Genomic DNA, 20,088 nt, shown 5'->3' on the forward strand with positions numbered 1-20,088 from the left:
ATTACACGCTACCTACTTGCAAATAGGAATTTGAGACAGCTTACAGCAAAACAGTGTGATAGTACCAAATCTTAGCTTGGTATAAGAATTCGTCAAAAGACAAATGTCAAACTGGGGAAAATATTTACAACATATATGACAAAAGGATAATATCCTTAATTTAGGAGCTCAGAGAGATCAAAACTGGGCAGAAAATGAGGTTGGGTAATTCTTGGGGGCGGGGAAACAATATAAATGGTCAGTAAACACAGGGAATGGCATGTATCCCAATTTATAAGTTAAACAAAAACATGCTAATCAAAAGAATTTCCTACACCTATTAATTGTGATACCTTTTTAGATTGGATGATATTCCCTCTGAATGTGAGGAAATGGGGAGATAAATACTGCTAATATATATTGAGAATGTAAGTGTATTTAGCAGAACCTTTTCAGAAGACAATTTGTTAGTATCTCTTAAACATTTTATGTGTAAATACCTTTGTCCCCATCAATTTCACTACTGGGAATTTGTTGTAAGAAAATATAAATTTGCCAGAACATATGTACATAGATGTTCATTGCATTTATTGGAAACATCCTAAATAGGATACTAGTTAACATTCTGGTAGATAAGTTTAGTGGGATTCTAGAGCACTTATTTTAAAAATGAAATGTGTGCTGATGTCAAAAGGTGTATTAGAAGATGGAGTTATTTAAGTGTTTATTCCCCCCGAAAATGTACACAAGATTTTTTTATGGTTTTATTGGAAAGAGGAATTACATCATGGCAGTCAGTACATGAGAAGAAAGTATGTTTGTAGAGGACATTTTATACTTCTTTTTTTTTATAGCTTCATCCATTTGTTTTAGTTTGATGAGGGATAAAAGAAACCAATAATAAAGCAATAAAAGTCATTTCTTCTAGAGATCCGGCATAAACTTGTTTTTAAGCTTCCTGGTAGCCAAAGCAAAGGGAACTTAATAAGGACAGTTGACACATTAATTCAGAAAGAGAAGAATTTTTGTGCTTTTGGGCTATAAAAGAAACAGCAGCCAGTGAGACTGGTCTTAGCTTCAATCTGATCTCATCTCTCCTTATGTTAAAATTCGTTGTTGTTGCTGTTGTTAGATGCTAAAGTACAGCTTTTTTTTTTCTTTTATTTTATTTCATTATTTTGTGTGTGTACAGTCAAATCAGATCTGACTGGTACAGGAGGAGATTGTTCCTCCTTCTCTAGCAGAGCATCTGGTGGATTTGAACCGTGTACCTCTGAGATTGCAGTGCAGCTTCTTGCCACTAGGTCACCAGAGCTCACCTAAAGTACAGCTCTTAGTGACCCTGTGAACAACAGATCTGAATTCTGTCATGTCCTGTGCCAACCTCACACCTCCCTAGAGCCAATTGCTGCAGTCACTGTGTCTATCCACCACATTGAAAGTCTTCTCTTTTGCCAGCCCTCCACCTTTCCAAGCATGTGGTCCCTTTCTAAGAAATAGCCTCTAATATGCCCAAAGTATATAAGACAGGTTTGACATACTTTGACAGGTTTAGAAGCAGGAGTACCTCCACTTCCTAAATAACATGCCTCCGGAACCTCTGAATTTTGATAAATGCCCATGGTGGTACAGGGGCTTCAGGCCTTTTGTTCATGGGGTCGCCATGAGTTGTGCTTGACTCAAAGGCAGTCCACAACAATCAATAATTTGGGATGAAGCTTTTAGCACCTTTACCTCCAAGGACCATTCTGGCTTCACTTTCTCCAAAGCATATCAGCTTGTTCTTTGGCAGTTCATGAGAATTCAGCACTCTTCTTAACACCACAGCTCAAAGGTATCAATTCTTCTTCTGTCATCCTTATTCATTGTCCAGCTCTCAGATGCATAGCAAGTGATTGAAAAGACCATGGCCTGAATCAGTTACACATTAATCTTCAAACTAACATCATTGCTCTTCTAACTTCAGACTTTCCCAATGCAATATGTCTCCTGATCTCCTGACTGATGGTACCAAAGATATTGATTGTGGATCTAAGTAAGAAGAAATCACTGACAGTTTCAGTGTTTAAAAATTTTAATCTTGACTAAAATTCATTTAGTGGCTGAGTCCTTCCTAGGTTTCTCCCCGGGCCTGCATTTGCCCGTCTTACCTGGTTTTCCTTCCTCCATCTTTACATTGCACTGTCCAAACTGGCCCTCACATTTATCATTCCTTCTGTCTGGAATTCTCTGTGCCCTCTGCCTAGGTGTTGGCTGTGCCTTTGTTTTTGCTTAAGATGTTTGGTGGTGGAGACCTCCACTGTAACTGGGTCAGACTTCCCGCTGTGTTCCCCACACCCATTATGCCCACCTCAATAATGGAACCTGTAACACTGCATTGTGGTCATTGTTTGTCGTTCCCACTAAAGAAGTTCCTTGTTTGCTTCAGAGTCATGAGCACTCAGTGCACTCCCAGGGTGAATTGAGTGAGTGAGTAATCTGAAACTTGAGTGGTAGTTCTGCCTTGAGTGGTAGTTTTGTGGACGAGGCCCTTCTCTCTAGGCCTCTGTGCTTTCGTCTGCACAATGAGAAAGTTGGCTTAGATGGTCTGTGGGAACTCTCTGAGTCTAGGTTTCTTTTGTTCTATGATCATTCTCCCTCACATGCTCGCGCATGCACACACATACACACACCTGAAAGTTGTTACCAGCTGTCAGCCTGAGTAATTTCGAAGTTTCCAAACTGAGCTTGTTCGAATTCACTGCATCCATTATGGCCTGTCCTCCATCTGTTCACTAGCTGAAGAGATGAGAGCCATACCAGCTTGCTTGGCTCAGGCCTGCAGGGCTGATTATATCCCCGAGCTTCCTTTCTCTGATCGCTCTCAGAAGTCACAGAACTCAGACGTGCCTTCCTGGACCTGCTTTCTCATGCTCAGCTTCACTCTCTAGGTTCCCGTTCCTTAACCTGGCTCAGGATGGGGTGTTTCTGGCCTGGCTTCTCTGTCTTCCCTCTACTCTCTAGCAACTCACGCTACTCCCTATTGTCTGCCCACCTCCTTTTGTACAAGGTGGAGAGTACACCACTCTGTTTTTTAAACAAAAGATTTATGCAAAAGGTATTTTTTTGTACAAATAATTACAACTATATTTGGTTACTTATAGGGTAGTTCAAGACACAGCTATTTACATATGTGCTATGCCGTGTGTTCCTGTTTTAAGTAGTGACTTCTGTAGGACACTCCTACTCAAACACAAACCAAGCTATCTTCCCTTACCTGACCACATTCTTCTATTTTTGGCAAGGTGATATAGTTTAAACAAAAAAAAAAATATGGAACGCTTCACGAATTTGCGTGTCATCCTTGTGCAGGGGCCATGCTAATCTTCTCTGTATCGTTCCAATTTTAGTATATGTGCTGCCGAAGCGAGCACGCAAAAGGTATTTTGAACAAGATTTGAGCAAAAGATACTAGGAATGAACCTGGCAACTTAAGAAGACCAGGACCATATAATACCACTTTCCACAACCTATCTTAAGAAAAACTTTTTTTTTTCCATACTTGAAAAACTGACTATTGGCTAAGGACATTTTATGGAAACGAATGGATTCCCTAGGGAGCTCTGGTGGCCCCGTGCTAAGGAGTTGTCCTGTATATGGTTCTAATCCACCAACTGCTCCACAGAACGATGGGCAGTTTCTTCCCATGTGACTTACAGCCTCTGAAAACCCACTAAACATCAGCAGTGAGTTGGTTCCAATTGGAAGGCACCAAAAGGTAACAGCAAGAGGTTGTTGTTGTTGTTGTCATGTGCCCTCGAGTCCTTTGTGACTCAGCGACCCTATGTACAACAGCCCTAAACCCTGCTCTATCCTTTGCCAATCACACTGTCTCGGACACACCCATCCCGATTATCCCAGTCACTGAATCAGTCCACCTCAGAGAGGGCCTTCCCCTCCTGCGCTGTCCCTCCACCCTCCCAAGCATGATGTCCCTCTCCAAGGACCAGTCTCTCCTCACAACATGTCCAAAGTATATTAGACGAAGGCCCAGAATCCTTGCCTCCAAGGAGTAGCCTGGCTTAACCCTCTCCAGGATGAACCTAGGAAAAACACCACTAACCAGCTCCCCGGATTTTTACATGTAACTTGCACTCCTGTAGAATCCTCCTAGTGTCCATAGGGAACCAGCCCATGAGGAGGAGGTTGTGCTATTTGCAAAACTGAATTAATACACAGATTTTGTTGCTGTTGTTATGTACCAGTAGAAACCAACCCATAGCTGACCTTCCAGAGCGTTTTCTGAGGCAGTGTAATCCCGAAGGAGGAGATTGTTGAAGAGAGAGAAAAATAATGCAGATTAAGAGGGACTAGACAGTGGTAGGGCTTTGCACTTTTGCACTTTTAAGGTAGTTGTCAAGGGATGGCCTCTTTGAGAACACAATAGCTTAATAAAAGCAGACCTGAAGCAAGTGGGCCAAGCAGATAACTGAAAAGAGAGAACAGCAACAATGAGTGAATGGAATTCCAAAATCTCTGTAGATGTTCATTGAAATGAAAAATAAATAAATTAATTTTAAAAATATATAAACAATTTAAGAAGAATTTAAATCATAGGACTACACCCATGAATATATACAAGATTTTTTTTAAAAATATAGATTTGAGTGAAAATTATAAAAAAAAGAGAGAGAGAGAACAGCAAGTATGGAAGCCCTGAGGCAAGGGCATGCCTGCCTTGGAAACAGCATTTCCTCTGAGTAAGCTAATGGAGGGCTATAACTGGAGGGGTGGGGGGAATGAGATTAACTTAAGGTTTTGATCTGAAAATCATTCTGGTTTTTCGTTGAAGGCAAGAGGGCAAGGATGAAACCCATTAAACAGCTCTGAAAATAGCAGCCCTGTAGACAGGTAGTGGCAGTGGAGACAGTGGTAGGAAGAGATTGGATACTGCATGTAATTTGAAGATGGAATTGGTTTACTGAAACCTGAAAACAAAAAGAACCAAGAATATCTCCACTGGTTTTAGCTTAAGAAACTGGGAAAATCTAATGATCAATACCCAGACCTGTAGATTTGGGGGGGAAGGGAAAGAGCTTGGTTTAGGTCATATTAAGTTCAGAGCACCTGTTAGACAACCAGTGGGGAGAGAGAACAGATGGACACCTGAATACATGAATCAGCATTCAGGGAGCGGAGCTAATGAGAATTGTCAGCATGTAGATAGTTTTCAAAGCTCTGGGGCTGAATGCGCTCACCAGGAAAGTGGATGTATATGTAAAATGGTGCAAGTCCAAGGACTAAGTCCTTCCATTGGAGAAATGAATACGTGAAAGATAACAGATGAAAAATAGGTACACTAGAGTAGAACAGACCTATCTGTGTTCTTGTGTATGAAATAGGAATTATTTTTTTTTCTTTTAGTTGTGGCTTTCCATCATAGTCAAGTGTATTTTGGGGAACTCAAGGTAATTGGTATGTGACTCCTCAACTGTATGCTCATGGTTATCTTTCCATTTGGACATGGGCTGTATTTTCTACGTTATTGTGGTAGGATTAGCATAGGTGTATCATTCATCTCCTTAGAAATAGAAAAGAAATTACACAAATGAGCAAGCAGAGATGGAGTGGGGCCGGGGGAAGATAGACACCACTGAAAGGTGAACGGCATCGGCATCACAGGGCAAAGACCTTCCCCAGAGCGAACAGAGAACTGGCCTGAGGTCGGACTTCTGACCTCCTGAACAAGAAGCAAATACATTTTTGTTTACTTAAGTCATCCACTTAGGGAATTTCTGTTCTAGCAGATACATGAGACAGTAGAAATGTAGGAAAAAGGGGGATGTTTTTCTCAGTTTTCAAATAGGAATGTCTACTGTCCATCCTGGTCAGCAATTTTATTTCAAAATAGACTTTGCTGTTTTTCTCAATAGACTCTTGACTCTTCCTTGTCAAGGTCATTTTCCTTGATTTCCCCCCCCCCTCTAAGAAATGTCTCTCTTTAAAAGTGAAGTACACCCTTCAATTACCCTCTTTTTCCCCAAGAAAAGCATTTCTTTATAAAAACCCCTGGACTATGAATTTAAAAAGCATTGTTACATTTTTGAAGGACATACAGCCCAGTTGCCTTTTAACTTGGAGTTTCAGCGTCACCAGAACGTAAAAGTGATAGCATTGGAGCTCTGTCATATTTCTTACGTAATTCTAGGGCATTTGCTTGGGAAAGTTATGAGGTAATTTGAGAGTGTGGTGGAACTTGTCTGACTCATTATTTGTCCTTCTCATGGCTGGTATTTATATTCTCTTCAGAGGTTATTTCTGCAAATGAGGGCTTTGTTTGAGATTCTGCTGTAGACAGTAAAAATCAATTAATTCTGGGCGTAATAGAAATTCTGACTGAGTTTGATTCACTGGCTCATGTTGTCCTTGAGGCTGTCATCCCTTTTGAATGTGTTTCTTGTGTAATAAGTGAAGATCAGCTCAGTTTTCCAGTGACACAATTTGGGTTCTTGTCTTATTAATCAATAATGGCAGTCAGAGAAGACCTACTTACGCCTCCTTCAATAGAAGCAAACTGGGCTTGAAGAGAGCTAATAATTACTGCTCTGATCTCAGCATGTTCTCTCTTCTCCTTCCCAACCCAGAGCATGTCTGTTCGATCCTGGCTTCCCTCCTGCGGAACCTGAAAGGGCAGCAGCGGACCCGGCTTCTGAATAAATTCACAGAAAATGACAGTGAGAAGGTAAGTGCTTGTTGAACTGAAAGAAATGGGACCAGGACAGGGAGGGACAGAGGGCTTTTTCACTTGGTCGGCCTGAAGGCTGAGTGTGTCTGCTTGAAATTTCTATAGCATCTGGGACTCATTATTTTGCATTTCAAAGGGTTTTTTCCAGTATTTCTCCCTCCTACCTTCTGAGAGGAATAATACCTGAAAGTGATAACATCTAGTACCTTGCAGAGAGAGGATGGTGGCTGTTGAACCCAGTAGAATTTGGGGGGAGAGCAGTGCACAGCAGAGCACAGGTTAAGAACATGAACCGTGGATTCAGACGTCAGGATTTGCACTTGCTTTGCTCCTTTTGAGAGGGGTGCTACTCTGAGCTTTACTTTCCCTGACTATCAAATGGAGTCACTGATGTCTGTCTTAAAGAGTCAGTGGGAGGAGAATTAAATGAGTTCTCCCTGGGTGCTGGTGGTGAAAATGAAGATGAGGGTTGTAAAGTAGCAGGGCCTGGCCTCGAACTGTAGAAGCTGGGAATGGTCTTATAAATGAGATTAGGGGGGTGGTGGCTATGACTATCTAGCAGGCCAAGCAGTAAGACGTTAACAGTAGTAAGAGTGATTACTTATTGACTAGCAGGAATTGGTAAGGTAGCTGATGCCTTTTGTTGTTGAACGCTGTTGGCTCACCCCTGAGTAGACAGTATCCACGTTCACACGTAAGCAGATTGGATTGTAGCAATCTTAGATGACTTAACCAAGATCCTGCTTCTAGTAACAGAGTTGGAATTTGAACAGTGGCAGACTGCCTAAGTCCAAAAGTCAAACCAAACATAAGTAGGCATTCCCAGATGAATCAAAGTAAGAAAAAAAGCTTAACTTACAATAGTTTCTTTCTTATCTGTGTCTAAAGTGGGGCTGAAATTTTTTCCTGCTTTGGGAAAGATTAAAGACTATTCTTTGAGCCTGCCTTTATCTTTTCCTCTTTTACTAGCAGTGTTGCGTGGTAACAGGCCATTGAATTAGGGCATCTTGGCACTCATGTGGCATCATTCAGCTTCTGGACTTCAGTTTCCTCATCTTTAAAATAGATATCATCTTTCCTGCCTCACTCATCATGGATTTGGGAAGGGTTTTTTCCCTTTGAATTTTATTTATTTTGTTGTTATTGAGAAGATACAGAGCAAAACGTACTGCTGAGCAGTTTGGTTTACTTAAGTACAATTTAGTGACACTGATGACGTCCTTGGGGCTGTTGGGATCACCCTCACCCTCCCAGCTGAGTTGTTCTACTCATTAAACACGTCATTGCTCCCTACGGTTTCTGTCTTTTTAAAAAAAAAAATAAAACCACTTTAGGAATATTTTTGGTTTAAGAGGTATCGTAGGGCAGTATGGTTTTGTTTGTGTAAGGAACTAATGGGCTTTAAAATACTTGGAAAATTGAAATATACAAGGTTTTAAGATCATCATTGTTAGTGAGAAGGTTTAGGCAGGGTCTTCCTAGAAGGTCAGGTGCCACTTGGAAGCCACATTTGCCATTATTACCAGGACTAGTGCCATTGTCAGCTCCTGGGTGAATACCAGGATGTCCAAGAGCCAGGCTCATGGCAACCTAAACAGAGACAGAGGCCGGCCTTACTACACAGTAGCCTTCAATCTTTGATGAGTCTTAAGGAAATACGAAACTTTCAAATCCACTGAGAGAGTTCCTCAGGCTGTGTTTGAAACATGACATTTGCCACTTTCAAAACTGATTTTTAAGTTACTGCTAAGCAAAAAGTCAGTGGTGTTTTTTTTTCCTTTTATAGGGTTTTTTAACTTGCTGAATGAGTTTTTCTTGCACTCTCTTTTGACTCAAAAGCAACTAAGGAGCTCTTATTCACACTTTAAAAAAATAAAAAAGATCAGCTCTAGGGAAGTATCTGAACATGAAAGGTTTTGGATAGAGAAGAGAAATTTCTGTAAGTGACTATCAAGTAGGTAACTTCAGACTCTCTCCCTGCAAGAATTTTTATTTATTGGTATGATTTTAGCAACCTGAATTCACGGGAGACCCAGGAGGCCTGGGAATGAGCCGTCTTCATTTGGGAGCAGGCCAGTATTTAGGCTGCATCCATCCTAAATGTTTGCTTTGTTCTGTCCCAGCTCTTTGACCTGCTCCTGGTGTACCTCCTGAGGAAAGCTCGTATCTAGTGAGAGAAGTGGTAGAGTGAGTCCCCACGTTGTAAGGAGTGACAATGAGATGGATAGAATTGTGCTGTTCTCTTGTGTTGCTTTTCACTGTCCTTCTCGCTCATGCCTGGGAAATCTCTCTTTTCAGGTTGACAGACTGATGGAGTTGCATTTTAAATATCTGGATGCGATGCAGGTGGCTGACAAGAAGATTGAAGGGGAGAAGCATGTACGTATCCCTGCCTATCTGTTCTGTTGAAGCGTTTTCTTATACTGCGGGTGAAAGTTTACGTAGATTGGCTTTCCTTGGGGTTTCGTATGGATTGCTCCTCGACATTGATTGCAGTCCCCTCAGCGTGTCCGCACTCTCCCTGTCTCCTCTCTGGGCTTCCCACTTGCCTGTGCCTGGTGCCCTTTCCTCTGCCTTTTCATCTTGGGTTTAGACATTTGTTGCCCTTTTGGTCTCTGGTGCGTATTTTAAGGAGCACATTCTTCACAGGGATTTTTGTCTGTGTAGCTCTGGTGGGTGACCTCACTATAAGGACCACATTGCAACCCCAGAGGCATGCAATTCAAATCCACCAGCTGCTGTGTGAGAGTAAGATGGCAGTTTAACTGTCTGTGTGATTTAACTGCCTTTGAAAACCCACTGGAAGCTAGGAGTAGGTTTTGACTCAACAGTACACAACAACAGCAATGTAGTCTCTTGTCTATTATTTGCTGAACGATGACCTCCAGGAGTGTCCCTTTTGTCAGTTACTTACTTGCATTCCGTTTGTATCCCTTGTGCCTCTCATATCTTCCCACAGGACAGGTAAAGACAAAGGTATCTTCTGTCACCTACCATGTTGCAAGAGCTGAGCACATGGCTGGATGCTAGAAGTTATAACTGCTCTTTGGCAAGAGCAGAAGTACTTTAAGAGGCTGGTGTGTGGGATTAATCTACGTCTTACCTAGGAGTCTAGGTCATGGGCCAAGTACCCTTAATAAAAGCACCCTTAGTAAAAGCTACTTGTAAAATCTGACCAGAGGGTACTGATGTGACTTCGTTGGCAGAGTGCGCCCTTCCCACCTCCCTAAGTCATAAGGGAAGCATTCTAAGGAAGGATGATCACAGGATATAAAGACCGTAAGGGTCCTAAGAGACCAAATCCAATTCCCCTGTTTACAAGTGACAAGCTAGAGACGAAGAGAATGGAATCTCAGATTCATTGCAGCAGAGTCTCCAAGTTTAGACTGACTGACCTTTATTTTCTTATGCTGCTTTTTACTAAGGGGAGTAAAACCTGTCAGATTTGTTCTTCTTGAGTGACTGTGCTTACCATGGAGTTTTTCTACCTTCTGTATTTGCCACCTGCTTCCATTTTGTTCTTTGTTGATTCTTATCCACACTCTTTAATAGGGCCTGTTTCCATGTCTGCTCTTTAATATGCAGTTATATTCCCTTCCCTATAAGAAGTCCATGGTCACACTGTTTCTTGCTTTTTTTCAAGGTCTAGGTAAACCTCATTTTTTCTTGTGAATTTGATTTGCACCGTCAGTCTATTTTCTTTTCACTCATCTTGCCTTAAATATGCACTTGAGGCTTTTGAACTCCACTGTTCCAGTACAGCCTCCTATCTGTGTCCAGCTCTGGGACCAGGTTCCGGGCATTGAGAATCAGAGAGCAATTTCCCTCAAGCTACGCCTCAGGCCAGGGTGAAAACTAGAGCTGGGAGGGGGATGGTGACCTCGTTGTCTGTTTTTTTCTCTTCACCCCTTCTTAGCCACACCTCCTTTTCTTAAAACTCATTTATGCCTTTGATTTTTAATACCAGTAGCAACCAGTGAATGTCCCAGTTTTAGCAGCAGTATTTTTTTATTCTTATAATTCCCTATAAACCTGGGAAGCTCTCCGGTGTTAATTGATTGATCAAATCGTTTGACTGGGACTTCCTACTTTTATAGAAAGATACTACTACTACAGAATGAAAGGCAGAGACTATAAAGTGTGACCCCAGACTTTTTAGATGCGTTGTGTTCCAGACACAGTTCTGTCTATGCACACAACTCACCAGCTTTGTTTAGATTATTCTCTCCTTTTCTGTCTTTTCGTCCTGTACTGCAACATGTGCATGATGGACATTTAAAGTACCCGAATGCCCTGTATCCTTTCTCCTAGACTAAATGAGACATTCAGTTAGAAGCATATTGGAATTTTCCTAGATTTTTGCAAGGGAAAAGCCCCGAAATCGTTAGAACTCCAGCTCTGATGGGACCTCCCAGCATTGTCTGCTGGAGGGGATTTTGAGAGGGGTAGTAGTTTAAACATCATCCAGGGGCCTTGGAATTTTGGTATAGAGGGAGACAAAGGATTGACATTGTAAATTATTTCATCTTGCTTGGAACAACAGTCAACACCATTAGTACCAGCAATCAGGAGATCTGGAGATTTGCTGTACTAGGAAGGTCTGTAGTCAGGAACCTCTCCACGTTTATTGAGGAGCAGTGATGTTAGTTTGAGGACTAAGGTGCACCTGATTCAGGCAAAGGTATTTTTCAGTCACTTGCTGCGGAAAGTAGATAGTCAACAAAAGAGAAAATCTCCAGCATAAGATGAATAGATGCAGTGATTAGAGACCAGGGTTCAAGGCTGTTGATTGTTATACTCAACAGCGTGTAACAGCAACCACCTCTAAGTCATTGCCTCACTATGACTTGCCATTTTGCCTCGGTTTCTTGGTAATTAAGTGCAAATGACCTCCAAGGTCTCTGTCAGCTTGGTTTCTCCCTGTTTCCACTGAGCTGGTTTTGAGCACTAGAGTGGATTAAAGGCACACTGACCGTTTGAGCAGTAGTTGAATTGTCTTCTAGATAGTAGAGCAGCCGTCTAGTACAAAGCAGTGGATGAAGTGAGCTCTCAGACTGCTTTGGACTAGAATTCCAGCTTCTCCACGTCTGAGCTCTGTGACCTTGGACCGATGAGTTAACCTCGCTAAGCTTTGATTTTCTTGTCTGTAAAAGGGGAATAATAACCCATTCTGTGGTAAGAAGATTAATGCCAATTAAGCAGTAAGTATGTAAAGTATGTTGCTCAGTACACAGAGGCTGGAGCTGCTGCTGCTGCCACCAGATCTCTCTAACTTCCTCCCGAATTGTGGTGTGACTTCTGAGCACACACCTCCCCGCACGCCCCAGGCGTCACTCTCTAGGGCTGGCATGTTGGCACCATCAGAACCTTTGTGTGAGGTAAAGCTGGAGTAGGCTGTTTTTGAGAGAAACCAAGTAGGCAGTTGGGCATCAGGGAGCAGCTTTGGTGGAGCTGTTCGGGAGCTTGGCCTGCTTCCCACAAGATTATTGAAGAGGGTGTGAAGTTGATTAGCACTGACGGAGAGTAATCGCTGCAGCCGCTCTCCTCAGCAGCCACGGAGCCTCGGCATGCCACAGGCGCCGGGGCCCCTGCCATCCCTGACAAACATCTGTCTCCTTGATGCCAAGGCCATTTTGCTGGGCACCGGCAAACATTCCAAGGCCATTAGTGCGCAGCAGCCTCGGTTGCTCGGAGAGGCGGGGCGGGGCTGGGGCTGAGGGATGCATTTGTGAGCTGCGTTCACTGCCAGAACTCAGCTCCGTCCTGACAGATGAAACCGCCTTCCAGGTGTAAAGAGGCTTAGAACAAAGCGACCTTTCTCCCCACCTCTGTCTCATGCGTCTTCTTTCTTCAATCATCAACAATTTGTCTTCTCACTGTACCCCTACTTAATTCTGATAACCTGCACCCATTCAGAACTCGGCAAATAGATTTTTTTACTTAAATTGAACACTTCTCAGACATTTTGATCACATTGCCAAATCAGTAATGAGTCTCATCTATTCCTTGCCCATAGTCTACAGCAATAAACCTTAGGTAACAATATTAGTCACTGACCGAGAAAACGGGGTCCAGTGTTGACAGTGTGAGTGTCAGAAAGCCACATCTCCCCATAGACTTCAGAGGCTTCATGGGTGCAGGGAGTGTCCAGGTTTGCCGTTGACCAGGATTCACTGGAGAGAATCCAGTCGTTTGGCAAATGTTTGTCAGCATCTGCTCTGTGCAAGGCACCGGGCCAGGCACAGGCTGGGCATGGGGGATGGAAGTGCCAGGGAAAGGAGGGCCTAGGAGTGGTACTGCTGATGAGAGCGGATGGGGTCCAGGGAGCCATCATCGTCTCCATCCAGTCCCCCTGCACCATTCCATGGATGAAGCCTGAGTCAAGCAGGACCTTAAGATGAAATCTAGACAGGGCATTTCCAGCTGGGAAGGAGCCGTAGCTCAGGAATGACCGTGAGAGGCTAGGTTAGTTCTTAGGGTGAGTGCTTTGTTAAATGTCAGGGGATGGGGAAGTGAGAGGAAGAGAAAGGGCTCAAAGTACCATTTTGAGCCCTTTCTCTTCCTGCTTCTCTGACTGTGGACAGACTGCTTATCTGCCCCGGCCTTGTTTTTATCCTTGATGTTTTGTTTTTACATGTATGTCCTAACATGTGTACTTTGAGAATTGCATGTGTAAATATTTGGTGGCCATCAGTATGGCATGTGAAGACTGCTTGCATAGTGCATGGTGCGTAAGGATGGTCAGAAACCCTTTCCTTTTCTCTCTACAAGGATATTGCCCCCACTCCCACCCTTCACACACACAGACACACACACTCTTTTACTTTCTTAATTCCAATATTGCACGACCTTGCATGATCTGGCCTTGCCCTACGTCTTTAATCCCCTCCCCTGTCCTGTGCACCACCTTCCTACCTTACGCTTCTGCCCTGGCTCTTCTGTGTCACCCCATCTCTCACCAGTTCCAGCTTAGATGTCCTCCTCAGAGAGGCCTTCGGTGATCACCGTGTGAGAAGCACACCACTTCCCCTCACGCTCCTTTATAACTTGTCATTATTTATCTGTTTACTCTCCAGCTCTGGGGACCGTAATCGCTCTTGTTCATCATCTATACTTAGAACTTAACATAATGCCTGACATTCAGTAAATGAAGGACCATTGCTCGTTACGTGAAATTAATATTTGTCCCTGGGTGTTAAGGAAAATAGAGGATCACCTAGGGGTTTTCGGCATCATTCGTGAGCTCTAATTTTTTTAAATGTTAGGTATTGCGTTGTTGTTGAGACTATAAAAAGCGAAGTACACACTAATTCAACAGTTTCTGCGTGTACAGTTAATGATGTTGATTACAGCTTCAAGTTGTGCAACTGTTCTCACCTTCTTCTGAGTGTTCCTCCCTCGTTAGCCTTAAATTACACGCACTGCCTGCTAAAGTTTGTATGGAATTTGTTTTCAATTGTCGTTGTCAATGTAATCTCACATATTTATATAGCTATATCCTATTTTTACACAAAAATAGCACTTGCGTTAATACAGTTTTTGCAAAATGCACCACCCCTTGTGCTTTTGTTTCTGGTGCTGTTATTTACTTGGGGGTGTGTTATATACGAAAATATTAATAATTCTCAAAGTAGACTTTTTTTTTAAATTTCACTGGAGGAAGTGCAACCAGGCTAAACTCCTTAGGGGCTAAACTTAAAGTTACTTGAGGCCTGTTGTCAGAGGGGCCAGTCCTTAAAAAAAGGAATCATGCTTCAGAAAAAGGAAGGAAGACCCTCAACCAGATGGGTTGACACAGTTGACTGTAACAACGGGCTTGAGCACGTTGGAGACCACGAGAATGGCACTGATAAGGCAAGACCTGCTGTTCACAGGATCCCTGTGGGTCGTAATCAACTTGATGACACCTAACTATAATGGCAAACTGTTGTTCACTTTTAAGATGACATCAGGGAATATTTTTGGTTTAAAGGTTATCTCGGGACAGTAATTTCGAGGATTCATCAACCCTCCATAGCGTAGAATCCATGAGAATTTGAAATTCTGTTCAACATTTCCCTTCCTTTTGATCAGGGCTCTTCTGTTGAATCTTTGATTAAATGCTAATGGTAATTTGCTAATGGTAGCGCCGTATCATCCATTTCTTTTGGTTTCATGGCAAAGGAGGCACTTGATAATTGAGCCACTTAGCTGTACAGTTCATATCCTTGTATTCCTGATTCTCCTTCCTTTGTTACTCCAGCCAAATAGAGACCAATTGTCGTGCCTTGGATCACCACTTATAAGCTTTTGCGACCCCTAGTACTGCACGAGGAACTAGGAAGTGTAACAGAAACACTAAAACACAGTTAGGCTAATTAACTGGGGTGTTTCAAGAAGCCAAACTTATAAACTTAAAAACCAAGGAAGTAAATCTAATAATATAGTGTTTGGTTGTACCCAAGCAATCATATTTTTGTTTTGTTTCATTTTTTGGTCTTTACTGTAAATATATTTATCACACAACTTACAGTAATCCAACTTTTGCAGAAGTACATCATGCTTATTGACTGCAGTTCCAATAACCAGAAATGTAGCCCTACCTTACTCAAGGCAGTTTTTCCTTCACCATTAGTCCCTGCTTTCCACTCCCTGCTTCCTGCCCATGGTAATCACAGATTTTGATCTCTGTACATTTTGTCTTTTTATATACGTGAGATCATATCATATTTGTCCTTCTTTGAGTGTCATATTTTGCTCAGCATCATGCCTTCAAGGCCCATTTATCAAGACTTCATTTCTCCTGCTGGTTGGATAATATGCCATTGTATGTATATACCATGATATTGTTGATTGCCTTCTAGTCCAGCGTGACTCATAGCAACCCTTTGAACAAAAAGCCTGAAGGCCTTCTACAGCTACTGACATTTATCAAAGTTCATAGAGTTTCTGGAGGCATGTTGTTTAAGGAGTGGATACCAATCCTGCTTCTAAACCTATCATAGAATGTATTGGTTGAGTTGCCTGAGATGCATAACAACCATATCTATGTACAGAAGCTCTGAACCCTTCCCTGTCCTGAGCCACTCTCACTAATTCTGACACACCAGCCCCCATTACCCCAGTTACTGTATCAGTCAATCTCATCTGAGGTCTCCCTCTCCTGCACTGTGCGTCCACCCTTCCAAGCATGATGTCTTTCTCCAAGGACTGATCTTACCTGGCCAGGCCACGTGCCCAATGTAAGTGAGGCAGAGCTTCAAAATCCTAGCTTCCAAGGAGAGACTTGGTTTCACCCTCTCTAAGACAGACCTATTTGTTTTCTTGGCAGTCACAGTATGTTCGAGACTCTTCTCCAGCACCACAGCTCGAAGGCATCTATTCTTTTTCTGTCATCCTTACTCATTGTCCAACTTTTTGAAGCATAACAAGTAATTGAGAAAATGATAGCCTGGATTAGGTGCACCTTTGTATCTAGACTGACATTGTTGCTCTTCAGCACCCTGGAGAGATTCATGACAGCAGATTTTCCCAATGCAATTCGTCTTTTGATTTCCTGACTGCTAGTATTAGGAGTAATGATTGTAGAGCCAAGCAAGCTGTAATTGCTAACAACTTCAGTCTCTATCTAATATGGTGCTACCAGTAGGCCCAATGTTGAGAATCTTTGTCTTCTTGATGTTGAGCTTCTATCCATATTGAAGAAGACTACAGTCCACCTTTTGCAGCAAGTGCTTCAGGTCATCCTCAGTTTCAGCAAGCAAGGTTGTGTCAGCTGCATATCATAGGTTGTTAACATGTTGCCGCACACTTTTTAATTGACAACTGTGCTTAGAAATACATTTTGCCGTCATTTTCAGCAACGTGTTTATGAGTGTCCCTCCAATTTTGATGCCACACTCCTCCTCATAAAACCCGGCCTCCTGAAAGATCTGTTCTGCATACAGATTGAAAAGGTGCGGGGACATGATGCATCCTGAAGCACTCCTTTCCTGATTTTGAACCATGCAGTATTTCCTTGCTCTGTTCTGAGGACTGCTTCTTGATCCCAAGTATAGGTTTCATATAAGCACGATCAAGTGTTCTGAGATTCCCATTTTCCTTGAGGTTAGCCACAATTTATTGTGATCCACACAGTCAAATGCCTTTGCATAGTCAATGAAACACAGATAGACTGTATTTTGTTTATGTATTCATCTCTTGATGGGTATTGACGTTGTTTCCACCTTTTGGCTATTTGTGAATAGTGCTGTAGTGAATCATACTGTACAAGTCCCTTTTTGAATCGGCACTTTTAAGTCATTTGTGTATATACCTACATGTGCAATTACTAGATCTTATATTGTCTGGATCTTTTCAAAAATATGGGTGCATCTTTGGTGGTTTGAATTCACCAATGGTTCCGCAGGAGTAAGATGGGCAGCCTTTTCCTGTTAAAATTTACAGCTTCAGAAACCCAGTGGAGGGTCATTATAAGTTGGAATCAACCCCAGAGAAGTGAGATTGTTGAGAGGTTTTCTTTAATGATGGTTCTGTTTTTCATTTTTTGAGCAATCTGTCCACTGTGCTTTCCCCACCAAGATTATACCGTTTTACATTCCTGCCAGCATTGAATCAGGGTTCCAGTTTCCTCACATCCTAGCCAGTATTTATCGTTTTCTATGTTTGGGGTTTTCGTTTATTTCTTTTCATCGTAACCATTCTAGTAAGATCCATTGTGGTTTTGATTTGCATTTCTCTCATAGCTAGTGACGCTAAGCATCTTTGACTCTACATTTTAATCTTAATTATTATTTTCTAAATGGTTAGTCTGTCAGCAAAGAACAATTTAAGTGCATGTAAACAAATATAAAAATATTTAAGTACCGTGATACAGATTCTGTGGCGTAATAGTCAGGAATGTTCTGCAGCAGTGTTCAGGAGGAAAAGGTACTCCTGCTTACAGGAGTCTACAGGACAACCCAGTAGATAATTTGACACACTTTTAGTTAAGATCGCATTATTGTGGTCATCTGGCAGCAGCAGAGACCTCCATGCTGTGGACAGCAGTCCTGCGCTTTTGTGTGATATTCTGTGTTCAAGAAGTTCCAAGGACAAAGTACTTAGACATACCCTAAGGGTTCCTGGTTAACAAGTTTGACCTGAACTTTTAAAGGGCATGTAAATCCCGAGATTCTTCCAGTGAGCAGCCGTCCTCCGTCATGTAAATATTCAGATGCTTATCTCAGCAGATTTGCCCTGACTCCCAAGCAATAGGAAGCCCAGGAAATTAATCAGGGTCCCTTTACCTGGAAGATGACCCAACTTCTTGTCGTTTCCTCCTGGCTGCTGTGGGTGACGTACACGGCACGCCTGACTTCTCACTCTCCAGGGTGGGCCATTGCTGTTTTAAGTACTGGCAGGGATGTCATTTTCTTCCCTTTCTTAAAATAATAATCTATTGAATTTTTTGGTAAGCGTGTATACAGCTGGTTAGGTTCCCATTTGACAGTTTCCACACAGATTGCTTAGTTTCGTTACAGTCATCACAGTGTGTCAGTCCTCACCTTAATTGTATGCCATTTCTTTCTTCTCTGATGCGTCTGTTTTCTGGCCCCCTTATCTTTTCATTTTTGCTCTTTAGTAATTCTTGACCTTTCAGGCTCGTACAGTTTCTAAGTAGGGCACCAATCTTACAGGTCTTATGTGCACTCTGCTGTTTTGCAGATGATCTCAAGGGATGGTGAGGCAGTCAGTTCAAAGCCACCAGCTGCTCCAAGGAGAAAGATGAGCAGTTTCCTCCCATGCACTTTACAGCCTCTGAAAACCCACTGGAGGGGCAGCTATGAGTCGGTTCCAACTTGGGGCAGTGAGTTAGAGTTGCTTTCCTTAGTTACAGATTTTTAAAGTATCAGGATGATAGCCCCAAGGGGTCTGCTGTTCTTACTCTTCCAGTTTACCTGGCTTCTCACCCACCCCCTTCAAGAACTCTCCATGGTTTTCTTCCCTTTTTTCCTACCTGGGACCAACTGTTGTGATCTCAGTCAAAATGGTCAAAGCTGGTAGCCAGGCACCATCTAATTCTTCTGATCTCAGAGCAGAAGAAGTTGTGGTTCCCGCAGACTTACAGCAGATACAGTTTCTGTGGCAGATGGAGTTGTTTCTTCACTGAACTCTGGGTTAGCTTGTTGCTGTCTTGCTTCTGGCAGATATGTCTAGGATGGTCACTAGCAAAATTTTAAATCCTTAGCTACCATTTACTTCACTAGGATGCCAGGGATGTCTACAAGAGGGAGGAGAGCCTTGGAGAAACATTTTCCCTTTTCTAGTTCCTTGGAAAATTATACTCAGCAGGTTTATTTAATAAAGCCTGTTCTCACCACATACGTTGCTCTATAATGACTTACAAATTGCATGCTAATTTTGCCACAGTTAAATCATTCCAGGCTTTATCCTGGAGAGAGAAAGATGGACTTCTTGTAATAAAACAGTATCCACAGGACTAGATGTCTTAAACAGGATCGGGCTGTTTTTGTAGCATTTGGAGCTCATTTCAAATGGCTTGATTTCTATGAAAAGGGGGTGGCATGCAGGAATGAGTGTGTGCGGTACGTGAGCCCGAAGCTCTAGGTGAGGGTGTAGACGTGAAAGTGCGAGGCTGCCATTGATTCTTCTGCTAACTATGCTGGCAGCCTCTCCGGCAAGCTTGAAACAAGAATCCTGCTGAGGGCTCCTCTCAGCTCTTCTTTAAACCAGTGGTTCCCGTGCTTTCTCAGTTTGTGAATTTGCTAGACCACAGTTTACAGCCAGTGGGAGCTAGTGATGGAGGTGGGGGCCAGCATGGTGCTTTCTGCTTTCTCCCGCTTCCCTCTCACCACTGATTGAACCACAAGTCCCTTCACCCTCTACCGCCTCTCTGCTCCCTTCTCGATCACAGACATGTCTGCTGCTATTCAAAGAGGAGTGAGAGAGCCCGAGTTCTGCGCCCACCCCCTGCCGCTCTTTTCTGCAGTTGTAGCCTTGACGGCTTTACCTCACTTATCTGATCCTCCATATGCTCATCCTTCACTGCATCGGTGGGTTCTGTCCTATAGTCTCACAGGCTTGTTAGGATCGGGGCTGTGGCCTGGATCCCCAAATCTGTCTGCAGACCCCTACAGCCAGCTCCTACTTAGACGTCCTCCTGTTGGCTTTTGCGGCTTAGCAGGCCCCAAACCAGGCTGTGACCCTGGCCCCTCTTACTCTCTCCCCTCTCTCTCCAAACCAGGGCATCCACCTGTGTGACCAGGTCATACAAATGAACACCACCACTTCCTGCTTCTCCCTCTCCCCACACGTCCAGCTGGTAAATTTTACCCTCCGTTTCCATTTTCCTCAGTCCTCATTGCCAGTACTTTAATTCAGGCTACTAAGATTTAATTGATTTG

The 20,088-nt window shown here is 42.9% G+C and overlaps 1 protein-coding gene across 1 annotated transcript in view; it reads left to right on the top strand.

The window, feature by feature from the left end:
• The window catches only part of CTNNBL1 (catenin, beta like 1), a 131,441-nt gene that overhangs the window by 92,255 nt on the left and 19,098 nt on the right, over positions 1-20,088 (top strand). The window contains 2 exon segments of the mRNA XM_006903619.1: positions 6,603-6,700; positions 9,002-9,082. Coding sequence (XP_006903681.1) covers positions 6,603-6,700; positions 9,002-9,082 — 179 coding nt within the window.

Source organism: Elephantulus edwardii, unplaced genomic scaffold (genome assembly GCF_000299155.1).
Source record: "Elephantulus edwardii isolate Elephantulus edwardi_28Jun2011 unplaced genomic scaffold, EleEdw1.0 scaffold00015, whole genome shotgun sequence".
In the NCBI taxonomy this organism is placed as follows: Eukaryota; Metazoa; Chordata; class Mammalia; order Macroscelidea; family Macroscelididae; genus Elephantulus; species Elephantulus edwardii.